This window comes from Pocillopora damicornis, chromosome 8 (genome assembly GCF_964200805.1).
Source record: "Pocillopora damicornis chromosome 8, jaPocDami1.2, whole genome shotgun sequence".
Taxonomy (NCBI): domain Eukaryota; kingdom Metazoa; phylum Cnidaria; class Anthozoa; order Scleractinia; family Pocilloporidae; genus Pocillopora; species Pocillopora damicornis.
In genome coordinates this window covers 1,167,471-1,186,051 of record NC_142677.1, presented here as the reverse complement: position 1 = coordinate 1,186,051, position 18,581 = coordinate 1,167,471, and the positions used below count along the sequence as shown (strand labels likewise).

The following is an 18,581-nucleotide window of genomic DNA, read 5'->3' as shown; positions in this document are numbered from 1 at the left end:
AATGCAATGAACGATGAAGAAGCACTGTTCCATACTTATATTTCCCTTAATACCCAATACACTTTATTCCTCTGGGAAAAAAACACAACTATTTACTTAAGTTTTAATTAAATGTCAATACGCTGTCCGCTTTTATTTCCTTTGCTTGTATGTTATTGTACATACTTCCCTAACAAATTAGGTTTTCCTTTTCCTAAACGCCACGAACTTACTTGTTACTTTGTTCAAAATTCCTTTCAATAATTTAGCCTTTTTCGCATAAGATTTATCGATTTCTTTCAAATGTCCAAACAGGAAGTTTTGTGTTCTTAGACAGGTTGCATAAACATCATTTTTTGATGTTAGAATTATTAATCTAGCTTAAGTCGATCTTACTGGTTATCGTTAAAGAAACAGTCTCTTCTTTAGCAATATCAGTCGAATGACTGGCTTTATTGGACAAAAGAGTTCTGAACTTATCTGCACTTTTGTCAAGTTGAAGCAACATTTTTTGCATTAGGAAAAGGCGCATGTCAATTGAACCAGCATTTATTTGCATAACTCTCGATATCAGATATGCATACTTGCAAACCCTTCTTGCATTTACATTGAATACAAACTGGCCACCTCAAAAAATTTGGATAAAAGGAAAAGTTAATATCTTAAACGCATGTCAAAAAAAGCCTTTCTGTACCAAAAACTGTTTTACGAAATACTCTCATCCTTTAAGAGCTAAATAACTGCTCCTTTCAGTAGAAAGACTACGCTTACAACGGGAAAGCTAATCATACTTGGAAATATTTTTAAACGAGTAATATGACCACTAGAATAAAAGTTTCGGTTACGACTTTCTTCCTTTCAATTCGAATTACACAAATTTACAATCTGGAATCTCTCCTTTCCGCTCCATCTATATTGAGCACTTGCTGGTTGCTCTATCCTATCTATACCTTCAGGCAATTAACCATTAAAATATGCGCCTATATAGTCTACGGCGTACATCTTTAAACCACTAATATAAAACCAGGTAATTCCATTTTTCATCTTTCTTTCTTTCTTTACTTTTTTTTTCTGCTCAGCTAAGGAAATTATGGCTCAAAATTTTTGACAGTGCTGCTGATTTTTTGTTTATCCAGCTGGTCCAATCTAGGGCACTGTCCCTCAGTTTCAGCCTTAGAGCTTCGACAAGGACGAATAATGTGTCGTTGATTTTCCGAGTACTGTCTCGTTCTATAAGTCATCTACACACTACCTAACATAATAAGCTACAGCTGAGGATACCAATCTATCTCTAAAAAACATTAACTTAAGTCGCATAACCGTTTACAGACTGATAAACCAGTGGTATTATTGACGTAGCTCCATGATTGCTGTTAATTCGGCAGAGACAACATAACAGCGAAGTAAGAAATGATCACTCCGGCGATCTGTCAAAAAATTAAAATAGTAATAAATTGCAAAATTAGCAGATTTTAACCAAAATTGTAACTCTTCGCGTAAATCAAGCTGCCTTTCCCGGAATAGACCTACCGTCAAAGACAAGGACTTGGTGATGACCACAAGACCACCAATTGACAAACCCTGTGGGTCTCCCTGAAGATCAAGCATAAACATCACCAACTGAAAATAGATAAGAATCGATAAATATAAATTTTTGAATCCATAGGAAAAACTAAGTCACCATTTTTTATTATTATTATTGTTATTTAAACCGCCGCCTGGTTAGCTCATGTCGTAGGGAGCACCGGACTGCCGTATGGGAGTTCGAAGGCTCAAGCCTAAGGCCGAACGACTCAGTGTCCTAAAATGACTAAGGAGAATGTGCTGTCTTCGCTATGGTTAGTTATTTTAGTCTTCTCGAAGATGGACGAAAAACCGTAGGCCCCGTCTCCTGCATTTTATACGCACTGGTTAGAAGAGCATATTTAAGAACCCGTGCATTTCTCGCAAAGATTAGGGAACGCATCTCCTGGTATTGTGGTCTGGCCTTAATTCTGAAAATGGAGGCATCTCCAAAAAATTTCCTTCAAAAATTGTGAACTGCTCAATGCAGTCTGGCCAAGGTCCCCGCAAAGTATTGTAAAGCGCTATGAGCCGATCAATTTGGCGCTATAGAAATTCTTCATTATTGTTATTGTAATTATTATTACTACTAGAATTATTTTAAAGATAATAGAAAGAGAAATAAAACATTTCAGTTCACCCTCCCTGGAGTAAAAGTGGATGACGAAATTTATAGGGAGAATTAATGGTTTTTAGACTGAGAAGAGGAGCTAGAAAACATAATAATACCGTGAAGAGATAGGGGGCCATGTTGAATCAGCCTGTCACCTGTATTTACAACTGCTTCTACTCCCAAACTTACTTTATCTAAATGGCAGCTAATAATTTGCTCTCTTGTAGATCGAAGAGCCTTCTACACGAGCACAACACATTATGACACCAGCTTTAAAAAGATTTCTTGAATTTATTTCACAGCTTATTTTTCCTGGGCGGCTTTCATTGCGAATATTTATTTCAATAAAAATATATGAGGAGATTAATCTAAGTTAAGAAAAGGAAAAGTTTCTCTTAATCGCGCAAATATGCAATTACCTTTCCTTCGTCTTCTTTTGAAACAGGAACTGTTCGCAAAATCTTTTGAAAACTGTGAATCTGAAGCATATTGGAATAAAAATAACATTATCAAATATTGAAATTAAAGAAAAACAAATAAGAACTATACAAGACAATAACAAAGTCAACAGGCCCTACATTGTAATCAATTCAAAAGGTGGAAGTACTTTAAGTGGAACATATGTTTTGCATTTAATGAGAGATGGATGTAAAAGAATAATAAAATTATCCTAGGAAAATAGGATAAAAAAAACAAATAATGATTCAAAATGTACACGTACCCCTTCGCTCACTTTGGATCCAAACAGCATGATAATTGTTAAAACACAAACTGACGCAATGAGCCAGAAAAAGTTATTTCCCATGAACAAATATTTCTTTTCCTCAGTTTTCCCAGGTGAATGAACAGCGAGGTACAAATTGAAGCAAATCAAAGGAATGTATAGAGACACCATTCCGAGAAGTAGAGGAGAAAACATCGCAGCGGCCAGTTCCACAACCTCGCACAGTTGGTGATGCTCCACCTTAAAAGAAGCTAGTTGCACTGTTGTTGAGTGCAATGACTGCTGTTTCATCCGCTTACTCAAATCATCAAACAGTTCCGCCAGTATGAGACACGTAATACAGAAAAGGAGTACTGGAAGCAACCACGAACCAACAGCTATTATCAGAAAGATGACGGAAACTATGGCAAAGACAGGTGATTCGCTTAAAGGCTTAAAGTCGGCAAGTTTCATATCAAGCTTTAGATATGTCATCAACGATCCCACAGTAGCACTAGCAAATACAAGGAAAAACGCAATTATGCCATTTCTTGATTTGACTGTTACCTTTTCCAACGTAGCATGACTCTTATTGTCGATTAAACCACGAACGAAGTACTGAAAACGTGATTTTCTTGTTCTTGTTACTGGTGACACAATCAGGGTAATTGTTGCATTCAGTGCTCCCAAAAGACACCATAAGCAGAACATTAAAGAAACATAGATCCTCTCAGGGACAAAAAAGCAACTGAGAAAAGCCAAAAAGAAATTGAACCAAAGGCCAGTAGCTACCAGACCACAATACATGAGTGAAACATACGCTCTCCTCGACAAACGACCAGAATCATCTGTCAAAGATTTCAGAGTGTTATCCCCGTAGTATATTCCGAACAATTTCATCAGCTTGAGTATAGGCCTGAAGATGTCACTGATTGCCTTAAACAGATGTTCGTTCACATTTTTTGCCTCGGGAGGCGAACCAGTCAAGTTTGAAACTTCCTTCACGGTAGCTTGTTGCTCAGAATTGGAATAGGACATTCCGATATCTAAAGGTACTGTACATTCGTTTGGAGATACTCTAGTAGGCATAATCATCAGAAGATTGATTCTCACTTAGTTTACAAGGAAACTTGATTATTACTTTTAGTTCTCAGCTATCGTCTTTTAAATTTGTTTCCAGTGATGTCGCTCAATTTGAATTTGAGGAGATCCGTATTCATATTCAAATCGGAAAATACCCACTGTGATCAAAATGACATTTCTTTTTAATTAAAAAACAGTCTTAAATCAAACAAAAAAACTAATTACATTTCAAATCATGAGAAGGTGAGAAGGTGAGAGAAGCTAGACAAAAAACCACGCCTAGGTGTTGGTAATTCATTGTCAAAATAATGGAGTTCGAGAAGCTACCAGTTGTTCAAGCTTGGAGTGAGACTCATAACTAATAATTTTAGCAGGCAAATAAATAATGTATTTTCTCTCCAAACATTTACTTAGCTTTTTTTCCCGTCTCGCTACCTTATTACAAATTCAGATAAAGCAAGAGAAAATTTGTTTGAATATTAAGCGCGAGGTACAAAAAGAGTTAACGACAGATAGACGAAAATCCTTGAAGCAGTGTGAAGCAAAGTATGGTTATCATAGTTCTAGTCTGTGTAACGTTGCTTTAAAACTTCAATACATTATCCTTTAACCTTTAAGACTGAAATTTCATGCTCGTCTAACGGTTTATAGTAACAACATTTTGATTATAACAAATAGACCGACAAACAAATGAAGCAATCAGGTTTATTGTGATCTCCTCGATCTTTTGGGATGCAATCAAGAAAGGGCATTAGCAGAAATTAACGAGGTGTGAGGCACTTGTTTGATGAGTTCTCAGGAAAATGATGAAGTTGATAATTAAAATTTCGTACCAACTCTGCATGGTATGACTCTTTATTTTTGTTTTTTGCTTTTTGTTTTTTGTTTTCTCTTTTTGCTCGGGTATGATTTTAAACTTTTACAATTTCGTAATTAATTTTCTATATTCATATCGATATTGTTTCCTCTCTTCTAGTATGTAAATGATTTACGCGATCAGTAGAGAAAAAGTAATCCTAACGTGTGGTCATGACAATTAAATTTTGATTTTTTTTTTTTTTCTGCAGCCACAGTAACAGTGCCTAAACTCTTTTCGTGAAAAAATTCCCCTCCCAAGGCTTTAACTTAAAGACTATTGGTAAAGTGAGTCAATTTTTGGACAAAGGACATCTTGACACTGAAAACATGCTGGTTTTTGATCTTCATTTCCACTGAAAACGAGCCAAGAAAAAAATCAATGAGGGAAACCTGACATTATCTATGAATTTTTTTTATGTCCCACTGTGATAGAATTGTTATTTGTATGACATAGTATCTCACAACCAAAACAATAAAATTATAAACTTAAAATCAAACTAAAAACTAAAATCCCATCACATTTTCCTAGTTTTTAATGAATTTTATTGATATTTTATTAGCTGTTTCAATCAAGATGGGTTTTTAGTTAGCAGGTTTACAATTTTAAACTAATGAAAACGTAATGATTATAATAATTCTCTCACGAAATACCTTCTATCAAGTAAGACTTACTTGGCCCCCTATAAAAAAAGTACTGATATCATTACATTAGAGACACAGCTACTAATATCACGCAAAATAGAACTTTTCATTACAGCGCCAAAATGCTAAATGTGTTGAAAATACTTTTTCTCTACCAACAGAAATACTATCTACATGGTGTTCACTAAACCTATCATGGGATATCTAAAATATTTACATCATTCGCTACACAATGTAAGAGTTATTAAATTTGGAAGTACGTTCTTTTTTCTTTAATCACAATTTCCTTCGGTTATTGGAAAAGTGCCTCGTCAGAAAAAATTATAACTTAAGGACGAGCTCCAAAATAGCAATTACACTGGAGGTTATAGTTTCCACCCACATGGAACAAAACAATAATTAAATTTTACTTCAACATGATCAAAATTTTCAGTACTTGTGATTACTTTTCGATGGAAGTCTGAGAATCGACACATCTTTTAATGTATTTTGCATTTCTAAAGAACTAAACAGTGTCATATCTTTAAAGGTCAACGCGGTAAAGATAAGAGAACTGCAAAGTAGGACACTATTACCCCAGCAATCTGAAATGAGAAGTAGATTAGTACGGTGAAATTTTACAGAATGTTTAGGCGTTCAGTTAAATTAAGTCACAACTCAATCATAAGCTAATGGAAACTGGATATGATGAAGATAATGCATTAGCTTACCGCTAAGGACGTGGACTTGGTTATGACAAGCAGTCCTCCAATTGATAAACCCTTCGGTTCTCCTTGAAGGTCGAGTAAAAACAACAGTACCTGGAAAAGATGGGAGAGGAAGGATGAGAGTTTTGAAAAGGATTGGAAAGGCTGTACACAAGAGTGTTGCCTTTGATTCGCGCAAGTGTTTTGGAAAAAAAGCGTTAAAAAAATAGAAGTTACCTTAGCTTCCTCCGCTGCAGAGACGGGCATAGTTTGCAAAATGCTCTGAAAACTGTGAATCTGAAAGACAAATGTTAAATTATGAAATTTAAGTACATGCACAAGAGCATAATAAAAAAACACAAAAAACGAAAGGTCTACACCCACCATCTCTATTAGGATAAAACTTCAAATCCAAAATGTTTCACAAATAGGATAATCAATAAAAGACATGTTTCCCCTAACAAACCTTTTCGTTGACTTTAGATCCAAAGAACAGGACAGTTGCTAAGATTCCTGCCGCAACAAAACACCAGGAAAGAGTGGTAGCAAGGGCCATTAACTTCATATCCTCTCGGAAAATGACGGAGTTGTAAAAACTGATGCACAACATTGGGATGTATAACGCCACAACCCCGAGAAGGAGTGGAGCGAGCATCTTGTCGGCAAGTTCGACCACCTTGCATAACCTGTGATGTTCCATTTTTAAAGATGTAAAGTTCGCTGAGAGCGGAGGTAGTGATGACATTCTCTTATAAAGCCCATCAAAACATTTTAGAAGGATTCTACAGGTTAGATAGAAGAAATACATCGAAAGTAACCAAACAGCACTCCCAGTAAATAGAGAGAACTGCGCAATCACTCGAAAGCCATACCACTCATTCCAAGGCTTACAACAAGCAAGGCCAAAGTTCAATTTCTGATCACTAACAATAGAAAACGTAACAGTTTCCACATAAAGTAAACAGAGAACTATGAAGCCTTTTCTCGACTTTTTCTTCACTGAATTTAAATTAATACCTCTGCTGTTTTCAAATAAGCTCAGAAGATATTGTTGGAATCGTGACTTTTTGCCAATAGCCAGAGGAAGAACAATCAATGAGGTTATTCCACAAATAACTATTAAAAGGTTGCCAAGAGTAAACATCAAAAACACGAATACTGCCCCTGAAGCAAAAATCCCGGAGACAGCCATAACGAAGTTTAAACATAAAAGGGATATCATCAGACCACAATACATTTTCGAGCATATATTCCTTCCTTGTCGACTGGTCGGCGTGCATTCCAAGTGTTTTAAATTGGTTTGTCCATAGTACGCTCCGAAAAGCTTCAACAACTTCAGCACAGGGCTGTATAATTCGTTTAATGACTTTAAAATCTGCTCGTTGCCAGTTGCGTCTTCAGGGATTGAAACGACGAACGATGATACACTCTTTTGACGAGAATGGAGGGACTCCGACATCTCCTTTGTTATTGATACTTGAGACAGCATATTTTTGTTATTTGAAGGAATTTCGGTCTAAAATGCGGTCCATTCCAAACTAAGATAACCACTGGTGCTTTCCAAAACGCATCAGAATACACAGCTAATGCAATGTCCCAACATGCCTTGAGCAAGCTGCAGTGTTTTCAATCGCATTATAGAAGAAACGGAAGAAATTATTGATTGACGCCCAGAATTGGAAAATTTGAAAGCAAAACAAGGACGTTCAGTTCCCGAAATGGCGCCACCGAGGCTGAAGTTCACTTCAGCTGTGTATACGTAGTCCGGGTTGAACCGGGCGAAATACGGCAGAAATTCTACACGAAAAAACGACCCATTATTGACTAAATTCTCTCACTTGTTACTAGGGCCGCGTTAACCAAGTCGAAACGAACTGTTGACTCGACAGTTCTAGAATAATTGGAAATGCGTTTGAATTCACTGCCCACTATTTCATTATAACTGGTTGCTCGCTTTATTGATAGTAGTTGGCCTTGTTTGTTTATAAAAATGATGTTAAAATTACTTCAGTCAGGCATGTTGCTTATTTGCATTTTTCTGGCGTGAATTTGTTCCTTTGAGACTAAGTCATGATGTCCTCTGTATTTCTTCCCCAGGAATGTTTCGTGTCAGAACTTTTAACGTCATATCGAAAGGCATCGGCTTTTAACATAGAGGGGAAGTAATTTTTTCTAATTATTTTCTTCTTCCTCCTAAAAGATATTTGGAAGTAAAGTGATCTATAATTTAATAGCTCTTGCTCTGAATATTAAACATCGGTGCCGTTTGCTCTTTGCACGTTTATTTACGCGTAACAAACAAAATTAAAGTGCGTAGCTCTCTTGTGTGTTGTTCAAAGGAAATTAATCCCAGCCTGTTAAGGGCTCATGTGTTTTCGGCGATATTTGGCTAGGAGATGACAACGCAAATAACCAAATAATAATTTCAGCGTAAAAGAGTTTTCGACAATGGGCAATATATTTCAGGCAGAATTGTTCCAGAAAAATTAATTTGATCAAATTTCCATATCGTTCGTTCTTGATTTAAACATTTCCCTACGAATATCGTACCGTTAGCTTCCGAAATGAGGAGGGAACTGTCATGATGCGTGCGTGGTTAAGTGGCAATTCTTTAATGAACGATTAAATGTTTCGTTTTAAACGCGCTCGAACTCAGTATTTAATCAAGAGAAATATTGCGGTTGACACAAAGGCGCATGACAGAACAACTACCACGAGAAAGATAGGGAACTGCCAAACTTTAAACAAAGTAAAGCAAACAATGAAAAAGAATTGATATCAGCTTTTTGCAGAGACACAACAGTTCATTGCACAATTTTGTAACACACTTTGTTAAATGTATATCGTGCTTAGAAAGCAAAAAAACGAAAGGATAAAAAATAATGAATTGTAGTTAACTAAAGAAAAATACATCACATTTTCCCAGTTTTGAGAGAATTTTATCGATTAAGACGTGAATTTTCTTAATCAACATGGTTTTTAAGCAACTTTTACAAATATCAATGTGAACTGATAAAAAAATTAAACACTAAGCAATCTCTAAAGAAATTGTATCATTTGTTATAAGCCTAGTAATATTACTACCAAAAACCGGTTCTTATTACGGCGCCATAATATTACAAATTTTTACAATCCTTTGTCAGTACAACCTACAAAACTATTATCATGGCTTACAATAAACCTATCAAGGGCTATCTGAGCATAATTATAAGGATTTGCATCAGTCACTAAATAAGACTAATTATTAAATTTTTACATATTTCATTTCTATATCACAATATTTTCATATAAATGAAAAGCATGTTCCAGAGCACAAGTCATAACTTTACAACAACCTTTGAAATGGCAAGTCTACTGAAGGCTGCATTGCTACCAAAAAGGATAAAATGTCACAAGGCTTCTCCTTGACATCAATTTTGACCTCGAGAAAACCAACAATTTCAGTGATAGAGACTAGCCCTCGATTGAAATCTGAGAACCATCTCTGTCATTGACATAACTAAACGATGTTATATCTTTCAAACGTCAACGCGGCAAAGATAGAAGAACTGTGAAGTAGGAGACTATCATTCCAGCAATCTGAAATAGAACAGTATCAGACAGTGAAATTTCGCAAAATGTGTAGGGGTTTCATTAAGTTCAATCTCAATTCAATCATAAGCGAGAAGAAACTAGACAAGATGAAGATCACAAGTCTTACCGCCAAGGATGTGGACTTGGTTATGACCAGCAATCCTCCAATTGATAAACCTTTCGGTTCTCCTTGAAGGTCGAGTAAAAACAGCAATACCTGGAAATGTTCAGAAAGGAAGAAAGCTTTAGGAATTGCTAAAAGCGTGGGAAAGGCTTTCGATAACATTTGTTGCCTTTGATTTGCGTGAAGCATTTTGCGAAACAGGAAATGGGGGTTAGGGCCTCTTCATATGAGCCCGGTAACCGGGCTGGCCCGGTTACCGGGACGAATTTTGTCGTCTGTTCATATGGGAAATTTCAGCCCGGTTACCGGGATGAAAAAGAGTCGAAAAGGGCGCGAAACGTGGACTGAGGCCCTGGGAACGAGTTTGAGCATGCGTAGTTGAAAAATTTTCATCCCGGTAACCGGGCTGGAGTGTTCATATGGGAAAATATTTCATCCCGGTTACCGAGATCTCGGTTTCTACAACCGAGATCTCGGTTACCGGGCTGGCCCGCCTTCTCATATGAACACATCGAAATTTTTACAAAGGAAATAGGAGTGAGGCGAGATCTCGGTAACCGGGCTAGCCCGGTCAACCGGGCTCATATGAAGAGGCCCTAAGAATATGGTAATAAATACATAGATAGAGAAAATGAGAGTTACCTTTGCTTCCTCTGCTGTCGAGACGGGAAGCGTTTGCAAAATCTTTTGAAAACTGTGAATCTAAAAAAAAGAATCTGAGGAATACTAAGTGTATATAAATAGGAACATAATAAATATACTACACCAACCGACGGTACAACAACAAAAATGCAAACTGGTAAATCAAAAACGTTTAAAAGGCAGATCGATCAATGAACTGATATGAAATTTTCCCGGCACACCTTTTCGCTGACTTTAGATCCAAAGAACAGGACAATTGCTAAGACGCCTGCTGCAATAAAGCACCAGGAAATATCAGCAGCAAGGGCCATCAACTTCAAATCCTCTCGGAAAATGACAGAGTTGTAAAAACTGATGCACAGCATTGGGATGTACAACGCCACAACCCCGAGAAGGAGTGGGGCGAGCATCTTGTCGGCAAGTTCGACTACTTCGCATAACTTGTGATGTTCCATTTTTAAAGATGGAAAGTCTGCTGAGAGCGGAGGTAATGATGACATTCTTTTATAAAGCCCATCGAAACATTCTACTAGGATTCTACAGGTTAGATAGAAGAAATACATCGAAAGCAACCACACTGCACTGCCAATAATTGTAGACAACTGCGCAATCACTCGAAAGCCAAACCACTCACTCCAAGGCTTACAACAAGTAAGGTCAAGGTCCAACTTTTGATCACCGATAACGGTAAACGTAACAATAGGTACATAAAGTAAACAGATAACTATGAAGCCTTTTCTCGACTTTTTCCTCACAAAATTAAAATTGATACCTTTGCTGTTTGTGATTAGGCGACGAAGGTATTGTTCGAATCGACATCTTCTGGGAGTAGTTAAAGGAAGGAAAGCTAATGAGGTTATTCCACAGATAACTATCATAAGTTTTATAAGAGCAAACATCAAAAAGACAAATTCTGCCCCTGAAGTAAAAATCCCAGAGACAGCCATAACGCAGTCTAAGCATAAAAGGGATATCATCAGACCACAATATATCTTCGAAAATATTTGTTTTCCACGCCGACTGGTTGGCATGCATTCCAAATGTTTTAAATTGGTTTGTCCATAGTACGCCCCGAAAAGCTTCAACAACTTTAGCGCAGGGCTGTATATTTCGTTCAATTTCTTTAAAATCAGCTGGTTGCCATTTGCGTCGTCAGGGATTGAAACGACGAACGTATCTGCTTTGTTTTGGCGAGAATGGAGTGACTCAGACGCCATGTTTCTAGGTGATACTTGAGAGGACATATGCCTGTGATTTGAAGGGAGTTTCGTCCAAAATATAATGCAGTTTGTCTTGAGTTTTTGGTGGCGGATCCAACAACAATCCCCAGTGCGTTTACTATGTTCTGTTTGTTGAATAAAAGGTTGTTATTTCAAATGCATTAGTAAACACAGCCGAATGGCAAAGTGCAATTTTCGAGCACGCGCACAGCGGGCCGCAAACGACGAACAGCGGGCTGTTACTGCACCGATAAACAGCCCAATGAGAGGAAGGCCAGTGATGACGCAGAATCGCGGAAAAACCGCTCTTTAACAGCGCTTACTTTGATAAATGACTTTACCTTTATTTATATTAAGCAATGAAAATGACGACATACTGTCCACAGGATAAGAAGGAAACGAAGAAGGATTAGTTTAAACAATGTAAAATTATACAGATATAAAACAGCGAAGAAGTTAAAATTAACAATGATGACATGATGCAATTCCTGGAGATGGGCCACAAACAAACCAGTAATCAAACATTGATGACATTTTCTTTTATCCACATTAAATTACACGTTATTGAAGAACTTAAAATGCATAAACATTTTTTTCTTGGGAAGTTAAAATAAATTTAATCCCAACTTGCTCAGTTTTAATGTGCTTTCTAGGATTTTTGAAAGGGAAAGCAAACAAAGTTAATTAAATTTCACATGCTGAGTTAAAATACAAACTACTGATTCTGTCAAGAGCCGAAAAGAGTTTTTGATCGAGAGAAATTTGTTGAAGGTGGATATTTTCGGGGAAGACATGATTTATAATTATTCTCGCTGCCAATACAAAAACTTTAATATACAAAGAAACAACATTTACTTAAGTCAATCTCCACGAGGGTTAGAAATACTAGTTTTGAAGGTTATGCTTGGATAACTGTGCGATGACTTATATATACTTCAGCTGTAATATTTCTCACGTCTAATTAATTTCAATAACTACCTGTTCTTCCTATAGACCGGATTTTATGTGATGCTGGAACAAACTTTGAGTCTCTTTGTCTTAACTCGTCGGGATAGCTATTCCTCTTGAGATGAATGAAAATATAACGCAAGAGCACATTTCTCAAGAAGACATATGAATAATTATGGAAGAATGGCAGCAGTAACCCAAAATTTTTCACATGCAAATTTTCAGAACATTTTCATTAACGAATTCTTTTGTGTGTGTTTCTAAACAGCCTGTTCTGGCAAAGAGCCTGTTTTGCAAAGTGCCTGTTCTGGCAAAGAGCCTGCTCTGGCAAAGAGCCTGCTCTGGCAAAGAGCTTGCTCTGGCATCTTCTTAAAACTCTTTGCCTGAAGCATATTCTTGACACAAAGATGACTCAAATCATTTACGAACAACAGAGCAGGGACACTGACAACTTTTTTCGGTGTATGTTATCGTTGTTGTATTCTTTTGGTCTGTTTGTTTGTGGTTTTTTTTTAATTTTCTACAATGTTTCTTTTTTTTTTTGTTTTTGTATTTTTTTTCTTACTTGTGTTAAGTCTTCTTGGCTCTCTTTTCCGTTTTTTCTCCCCTCCTTTTTGTCTGTTAGTTTATTTATTTTGTTTTGGTTATTTTTTGCTCTTTCGTTTTGTTTTGTTTTGTTTTTGGTTTTGTTTCCTGTTTTCTTTTCTTTCGCGCTAGTTCACCTCGTAACTTCGTTTTGCTTCTTATGTGTGTTCACTTTTTTCTTTTTATATTTGTAGACTCATTTTTTTTTTTAGTGTTTTGGCTTTGTTTTTAAATGTTTATTTTCAATTAGTTGTTCTTTTGTTTTGTTTTATTTTGTCTTGAGAAACTAAAAACTGATGCGTTTACCATTCAACGCACGAAAATAGTTCCATAAGGGTTTTTTACTCCTTCAATCTGATTAGCTTTAGAAGTTCCACATGGATCGTGGATGGGTGCCATGGAACCTGTACAGATATCGAAGAAATAAACCAAACTCCGTACACCCCTGTCAGTTCTCAGCTTTACACCACATTCGTTAATTCCAATTATAGCTGGCACAACATCAGCACATTTTTGAGTCCAACCGTTTATCATTCTGCAGGTAATATCTCCTTTAAGTCTTTCAACCAAACTACCTTCAGCCGGCATGCACGCAATCCAGTTATTGATGTTGGATTTGATAAGAAATTCACTTCCCAATAATTTCCAAAGACTGAAATTCATAGCTCCAAAATCTGTCTCACTTAGAGGCACCTTCGTCAAAGACGAGGTTTGCGACACGAAAGGCCAGTTGGGGATTGGAGTTACGGCATTGGTGTCACTCAGGAAATTGTTGTAATCAGTGAAAGTATAGCTGTAAACAAGAGTCCAGCCGCCGCCATCAGTTTCCATATCACAATACGCTTGGAAAGCATTTGGGTTATCCTCATCTGGGTTAATCCAGTAAACATCTGTTGGATAACTAGGTATTAGGCGCTTAACCTCCTTGCAAGATTTAACGACGGTAGTGTTTTTCATGCCTAGGAGAAACAGGAGAATGCAGCATATGTTAGTGCGATTTTGCTTTATTTACTGACTGCTTGTTTGTGGCTTGGCGTTTGGTACATTGCTTCATAAGCATACTTTTCACGTCCTAAAGTAAACTTTCATTCAATAGTTAGATCACTGTCTCATAAAGGGATCGCATCTCAGGGCTTACTTAAAACTCTGTACATTAGCTAAGGTGCTGACGTAAAGAATTTTTTACCGATCAAGAGCTTCTTTATCTGGTGATCATTTCATTTATTATTGTAACCTAAATGTGTGATTAAGCGGTAATATCGTAAGGGCAAATTGGATGAAAATCCTTCTTGGGGGTCAACGGGTTAAGGGATTTGCTGATGGGGGCTGATTGATCGATCGATCGATTGATGAGGTCTAACGTGATCACGCGTTCGATATTTGGTGATCTATCGATATACCGTTTAAATGATTGGATATTTTATTATTTTTTTGTTTGTTTGTTTGAAAAAATTGTAACAAGTGTAATCAAACCTTCACAATTCCCTTGAGTTACTCCAGGCTTACAAAAGCATCTTTCTCTATTGGAACTGTCCCGTTGGCAAACAGCATACGAAGGGCAGAAAACATCACCACACATTTCCTGTCAAAAACCACACGAGGAAAAGAGTTCGTCCTCTGTTCTTCCTCTCTGTCTCACTGCGCTCTATTTTTATTTCCTAGTCTTAAGGACAGCTAGGTTAAGCAAAAGCAGACTATACAATGTAAAGCCCACTGAGATAAAATACAATGTTAGATTTCATTCCTGACAAACAGAGTTCCAAACTTTACTCTTCAGCCCTCGTCCTCTGTTCGCAAAATTGATTTGAAGAAATGATGATATTTACCTGAGCTGTTTGATACACGAACCCGTCTCGAGGTTGTAAATCATCTGGGTGGGATGATGCATCTACGTCGTTCAGTTCACAAGTGAAGCCATGTACTCTGGCCAAGGAGGGACCATAGTTGTAAGAGAAGCAAGTCTTCTCCATGTAACATTTCAGCCGGCAATGCTCCTCGTCTTCAACTTTGAAATCCACAATCACGTGGTTTGAAAGTGCAACACCAGATTTAGCATTTGTAAATCGGAGACTTCTACAAATATCTTGAAAAATGAAAGAATGCAATTATCATTGGAAAAATGATGCTTTAAGGGTAAGTTTCCCACAAATACTGCAGTCTGTGTGATGTTCTCCCGTGGGAAAGAAAAAAATGTAAAAATGAAAGAAAATGCAGAAAAGAAAAATGTAAATGAAGTTCACGTGACCAAGTGACAACATGAACAGTCGAGTTGCCACGACAACGTCAAAGGAATTCAATTCCTAATTAACATATTTGATGAGGATCTTTACCGTCATTAACTACAAGAGTATCTTTATTTGTTTCTTCTTAATTTCCCATTGAGGGATTTTAATTTGTCAAGGTTGATTGCTGGTCGTTGCAATTCGTGTGGCTATGCACAAATGCCGTATATTTTAAAGAAACTTTTAGACTAAATAAGCCCTAAACTCCACCATTTAAAGACGGACATGAGAGAACTGTCTCTGGACCTTTTACTTGGTTTGCCTTTATAGAAACAAATACCATAAAACAAACCAAAAATTGCACAAATTCACTAAAATGAATATAAATCATAATTTTAGAAGTTCAAAATTTTCTCAAATACTTATAATTACTTGATGCAACAGTAGTTTCTAGGAGGCTATTTCGCCTATCGCATCGCCACTCGACTAGTGTTCTGATCACTTCTCTTACATTTGGACATCATCGCAAGAGCTACATAAGTGTACAAAGTGACATACCACTCACGAAACCATATTTTGGCAATAACCAAAGAAGTAGTGATACCAGAAAGACCTCTTTCAACGCCATCAGGAAAGAATTGTCGTTAAGAGTCTTAAGAGAAACTATATCATAGCTGTTACCATTAACCGGGTAGTGACACCTTTCATGGCAGAATTTTGACAATTTCTATTTCAGTGTTACAGTGAAGATGAAAGGTGTGTTGATGGGGTCAGAGTCATAATGAATGTTATAATTACATCATTAGTTACTATGGCTATTGGATAGCAATCAAAACTAAGCTATCAATAATTTATTACTTCTAGCGAAATTGCTCATTTGTATACGTATAGGACGTCCTTTCAATTGAATACTAATTAAAAACTCTCCTTTTTATTTATTTATTTTTTTTCGTTTTCGTTAATGATATGACTTTTGTTTGAACATCTGCTAGAACTTAGCCTCAATCCGCTTTGGAGTTGACTGCTGTTCTTCTCCCTATGAATTATCAATGTGACAACATTCAGTTGAGCTGTCAACTCAAAAACACCATACATAATGACGCACCCTTATACCGAATCCCTATGAATCTCGTTCAATCTCATTTGGGCATATCTTAGAGCAATTTAATTTCTTTCACACAGCTCTTTCGGCAATGAATTTCATCTCATAATCTTTTGTTTCTTTAATTTGAGAGATATAGTCCAGCTAAGACAATTAAATCAGAAATATCAAAATCACGAAAAGCGTGTCAGCAGAAAGTTAAGGAATATCTCTCAGTGAATGTCATCTTTATTCCCAAGTTTTAGGTGGGGAGTATTCGATCAGGCTTCGCGTTTCTCGAATTCAGGGGATACGTAGGGATTTCGTTTTTGTAGCATGCATTGGAGTATGTAAATTTGCCGATTCTCTCAAACCTCCCGCGGTATCTAAGCATGTATTGTCTTTCTTTCTTCTACCTTATCCTCTAACTAGAAAACCGGACAAGTTCTTCGAAAAACACTGAAATACCACCAAGGCCCAACGAAGACAAGAGTTCTGATCCCCAATTAGAAGTTTTAGCCCACCCGGCTGTCAATGGTATCTTTTACATCTGCGAATCCGCTTAATTGTTTGCAAAACTTCGCAATACGAGTATTTTCTTTTCTTTTTTGAGGCAGATCCAGTGACAAGCAACTGACTGCTGATTTCACCCCTCTTGGTTAAGGCTTCGTTGGAAAAAATTCTGTATGCCTTTTCTTAGGCACGATGGTAGGAAAATCAGTTATGGTCGATGGATTCCGTTGGGGAGTCGTTCCATCGGTCATGGAACTTAGCAGTTTTTCAGTGAATTTTCTGAGTTCTCATTTTAGATGAATTAACAAAAACGATTCATTGAGGCATTAGCAGGTAGAGAAATGTTGCTTAGAGCTTGTGAGACTCCAAGAACCGTTCATGAGTCTCTTAGTCGACAACTTTAAATATTTCCAGAGAAGTCTTTTATCTATCATACCAAGAAATTAACAACAAAGTGAGGATTATTTTGACTTTCAGACAAAATTATTTGATAGTAGCTATCAGAAGGATTATGAATGTATGCTCAAACCCCATAAAGAGCTTTTCCTCCATAACTTAGGAAAAAAACTGGCTCCCCGTTGATAAAGAGTTTTCTGTGCGTCCATCGATAAGCTTATAATACCTCTGACTTATAAAATTACAAAGTTGATCAATATTGCCTATATATTCCTCTAAAGGATATGTCATTATTAGACTAGTTTCAATCGAGATTAATCAGCGGTCTTTTTTAATGCACATTTTGACACCACCGTAGGAGTAACAGCTTATGTATAATTCCGGCAAATCCGTAAAGATAAATATCACACCGGCTGTCATGTCTGATCTGCTAATGGGCAATATTCATACCTGGGCCACCAAATAAGAGTGTTACCCGACAGAAATATATCTTTAGTTTCTAAATCATTAAATTTGTCGTATGAGATTCTCCGTTTTACAACCATCTTTATATTTTACTGAGGAAATTTTGGACTCTGCCTCAATTTTTAACGTTCGTAAACCGCTGTGCAAGACTCTTTTAACAATTAAAACTCCCCAGCGATGCTGTTCGTCATTCCAATGTAGAAACGGCGGTTGTTAAAAATAATTCTTCAATCCAAGAGTTAAAATTCTGTGTCTTCGATAACAAGAACCTTAAACGTGCTATTGTCGATCGTATACTCCTCTACCGTTAATTCCTCTTGTTTGTGAAGAATTTGCAACAAAACGTTGACCATTTCGAATTTCGATGTTGTTCGCCTCAGTCCGGCTTCCGCCAAAGCCTTTTTCTCCTTGAGTTTTTGTTCCTCTTCACTGTCCAGGTAATTTGTTTTGCTCTTTCTCAGGGCACACTCTGTTTCTTGAAGGATTTTATCCAGATTTGTTTGGACTCTTGATATAGCATCGTGTTGGGCCTTTGAATTTTCCATAGCAACCTTCAGGATTAACTGTTACTCAATTGAACGAGATCTAATTGCTGTAATTGTTTGGTAATCGAGTCCTCGTCGTTGAAAGATGTCTCTTTTCTCCTTTTTTCCCAACGTCTTTGTCTACTGTTCTGTATCAGGCT

General features: G+C 36.9%; 4 protein-coding genes across 6 annotated transcripts; all 4 read right to left on the bottom strand.

The window, feature by feature from the left end:
• Positions 1-22: 22 nt before the first annotated feature.
• On the bottom strand, positions 23-4,510 carry LOC113685807 (uncharacterized). Its single transcript, XM_027203366.2, has 4 exons — positions 2,877-4,510; positions 2,575-2,634; positions 1,510-1,599; positions 23-1,406 (listed from the first exon to the last, which is right to left on the bottom strand). Exons 1-4 carry the CDS (start codon positions 3,951-3,953, stop codon positions 1,353-1,355), a joined length of 1,281 nt encoding a protein of 426 aa, XP_027059167.2. The 5' UTR covers positions 3,954-4,510; the 3' UTR covers positions 23-1,352.
• An 818-nt stretch (positions 4,511-5,328) lies between these two features.
• On the bottom strand, positions 5,329-8,111 carry LOC113685810 (uncharacterized). 2 transcript variants are annotated; one of them, XM_089179955.1, is made up of 5 exons: positions 7,000-7,121; positions 6,594-6,909; positions 6,365-6,424; positions 6,152-6,241; positions 5,329-6,025 (listed from the first exon to the last, which is right to left on the bottom strand). In XM_089179955.1, exons 2-5 carry the CDS (start codon positions 6,870-6,872, stop codon positions 5,972-5,974), a joined length of 483 nt encoding a protein of 160 aa, XP_089036081.1. In that variant the 5' UTR covers positions 6,873-6,909; positions 7,000-7,121; the 3' UTR covers positions 5,329-5,971. The 2 variants fall into 2 exon arrangements, with proteins under 2 accessions (XP_089036081.1, XP_027059172.2); XM_027203371.2 differs by having other exon boundaries at positions 6,594-8,111.
• Positions 8,112-9,044: 933 nt separating this feature from the next.
• Positions 9,045-12,900, bottom strand: LOC113685831 (uncharacterized). 2 transcript variants are annotated; one of them, XM_027203393.2, is made up of 5 exons: positions 12,665-12,900; positions 10,688-11,811; positions 10,467-10,526; positions 9,828-9,917; positions 9,045-9,706 (listed from the first exon to the last, which is right to left on the bottom strand). In XM_027203393.2, the coding sequence occupies exons 2-5, from the start codon at positions 11,708-11,710 to the stop codon at positions 9,653-9,655; spliced, it is 1,227 nt and encodes a 408-aa protein (XP_027059194.2). In that variant the 5' UTR covers positions 11,711-11,811; positions 12,665-12,900; the 3' UTR covers positions 9,045-9,652. The 2 variants fall into 2 exon arrangements, with proteins under 2 accessions (XP_027059194.2, XP_089036061.1); XM_089179935.1 differs by lacking the exon at positions 12,665-12,900 and having other exon boundaries at positions 10,688-11,997.
• Positions 12,901-13,385: 485 nt separating this feature from the next.
• LOC113685819 (uncharacterized) lies at positions 13,386-16,205 on the bottom strand. The gene is made up of 4 exons (XM_027203380.2): positions 16,000-16,205; positions 15,046-15,302; positions 14,693-14,801; positions 13,386-14,178 (listed from the first exon to the last, which is right to left on the bottom strand). The coding sequence occupies exons 1-4, from the start codon at positions 16,067-16,069 to the stop codon at positions 13,529-13,531; spliced, it is 1,086 nt and encodes a 361-aa protein (XP_027059181.2). The 5' UTR covers positions 16,070-16,205; the 3' UTR covers positions 13,386-13,528.
• Between the last annotated feature and the right edge of the window lie 2,376 nt (positions 16,206-18,581).

Excerpts from the sequence above, each read along its gene's own strand:
- LOC113685810 (XM_027203371.2), bottom strand. The coding sequence starts at position 7,616 with ATGCTGTCTCAAGTATCAATAACAAAGGAGATGTCGGAGTCCCTCCAT. Across the intron at positions 6,242-6,364 it reads CTGCAGCGGAGGAAGCTAAG|GTACTGTTGTTTTTACTCGA; the intron begins GTAACTTCTATT and ends CATCTTTTCCAG. Across the intron at positions 6,026-6,151 it reads CCAAGTCCACGTCCTTAGCG|ATTGCTGGGGTAATAGTGTC; the intron begins GTAAGCTAATGC and ends TTCTCATTTCAG.
- LOC113685819 (XM_027203380.2), bottom strand. The coding sequence starts at position 16,069 with ATGGCGTTGAAAGAGGTCTTTCTGGTATCACTACTTCTTTGGTTATTG. Across the intron at positions 15,303-15,999 it reads AAAATATGGTTTCGTGAGTG|ATATTTGTAGAAGTCTCCGA; the intron begins GTATGTCACTTT and ends TCATTTTTCAAG. Across the intron at positions 14,802-15,045 it reads TCGTGTATCAAACAGCTCAG|GAAATGTGTGGTGATGTTTT; the intron begins GTAAATATCATC and ends GGTTTTTGACAG.
- LOC113685807 (XM_027203366.2), bottom strand. The coding sequence starts at position 3,953 with ATGATTATGCCTACTAGAGTATCTCCAAACGAATGTACAGTACCTTTA. Across the intron at positions 2,635-2,876 it reads GATCCAAAGTGAGCGAAGGG|ATTCACAGTTTTCAAAAGAT; the intron begins GTACGTGTACAT and ends AATATGCTTCAG. Across the intron at positions 1,407-1,509 it reads CCAAGTCCTTGTCTTTGACG|ATCGCCGGAGTGATCATTTC; the intron begins GTAGGTCTATTC and ends ATTTTTTGACAG.
- LOC113685831 (XM_027203393.2), bottom strand. The coding sequence starts at position 11,710 with ATGTCCTCTCAAGTATCACCTAGAAACATGGCGTCTGAGTCACTCCAT. Across the intron at positions 10,527-10,687 it reads GATCTAAAGTCAGCGAAAAG|ATTCACAGTTTTCAAAAGAT; the intron begins GTGTGCCGGGAA and ends TCTTTTTTTTAG. Across the intron at positions 9,918-10,466 it reads CGACAGCAGAGGAAGCAAAG|GTATTGCTGTTTTTACTCGA; the intron begins GTAACTCTCATT and ends GAACATTTCCAG.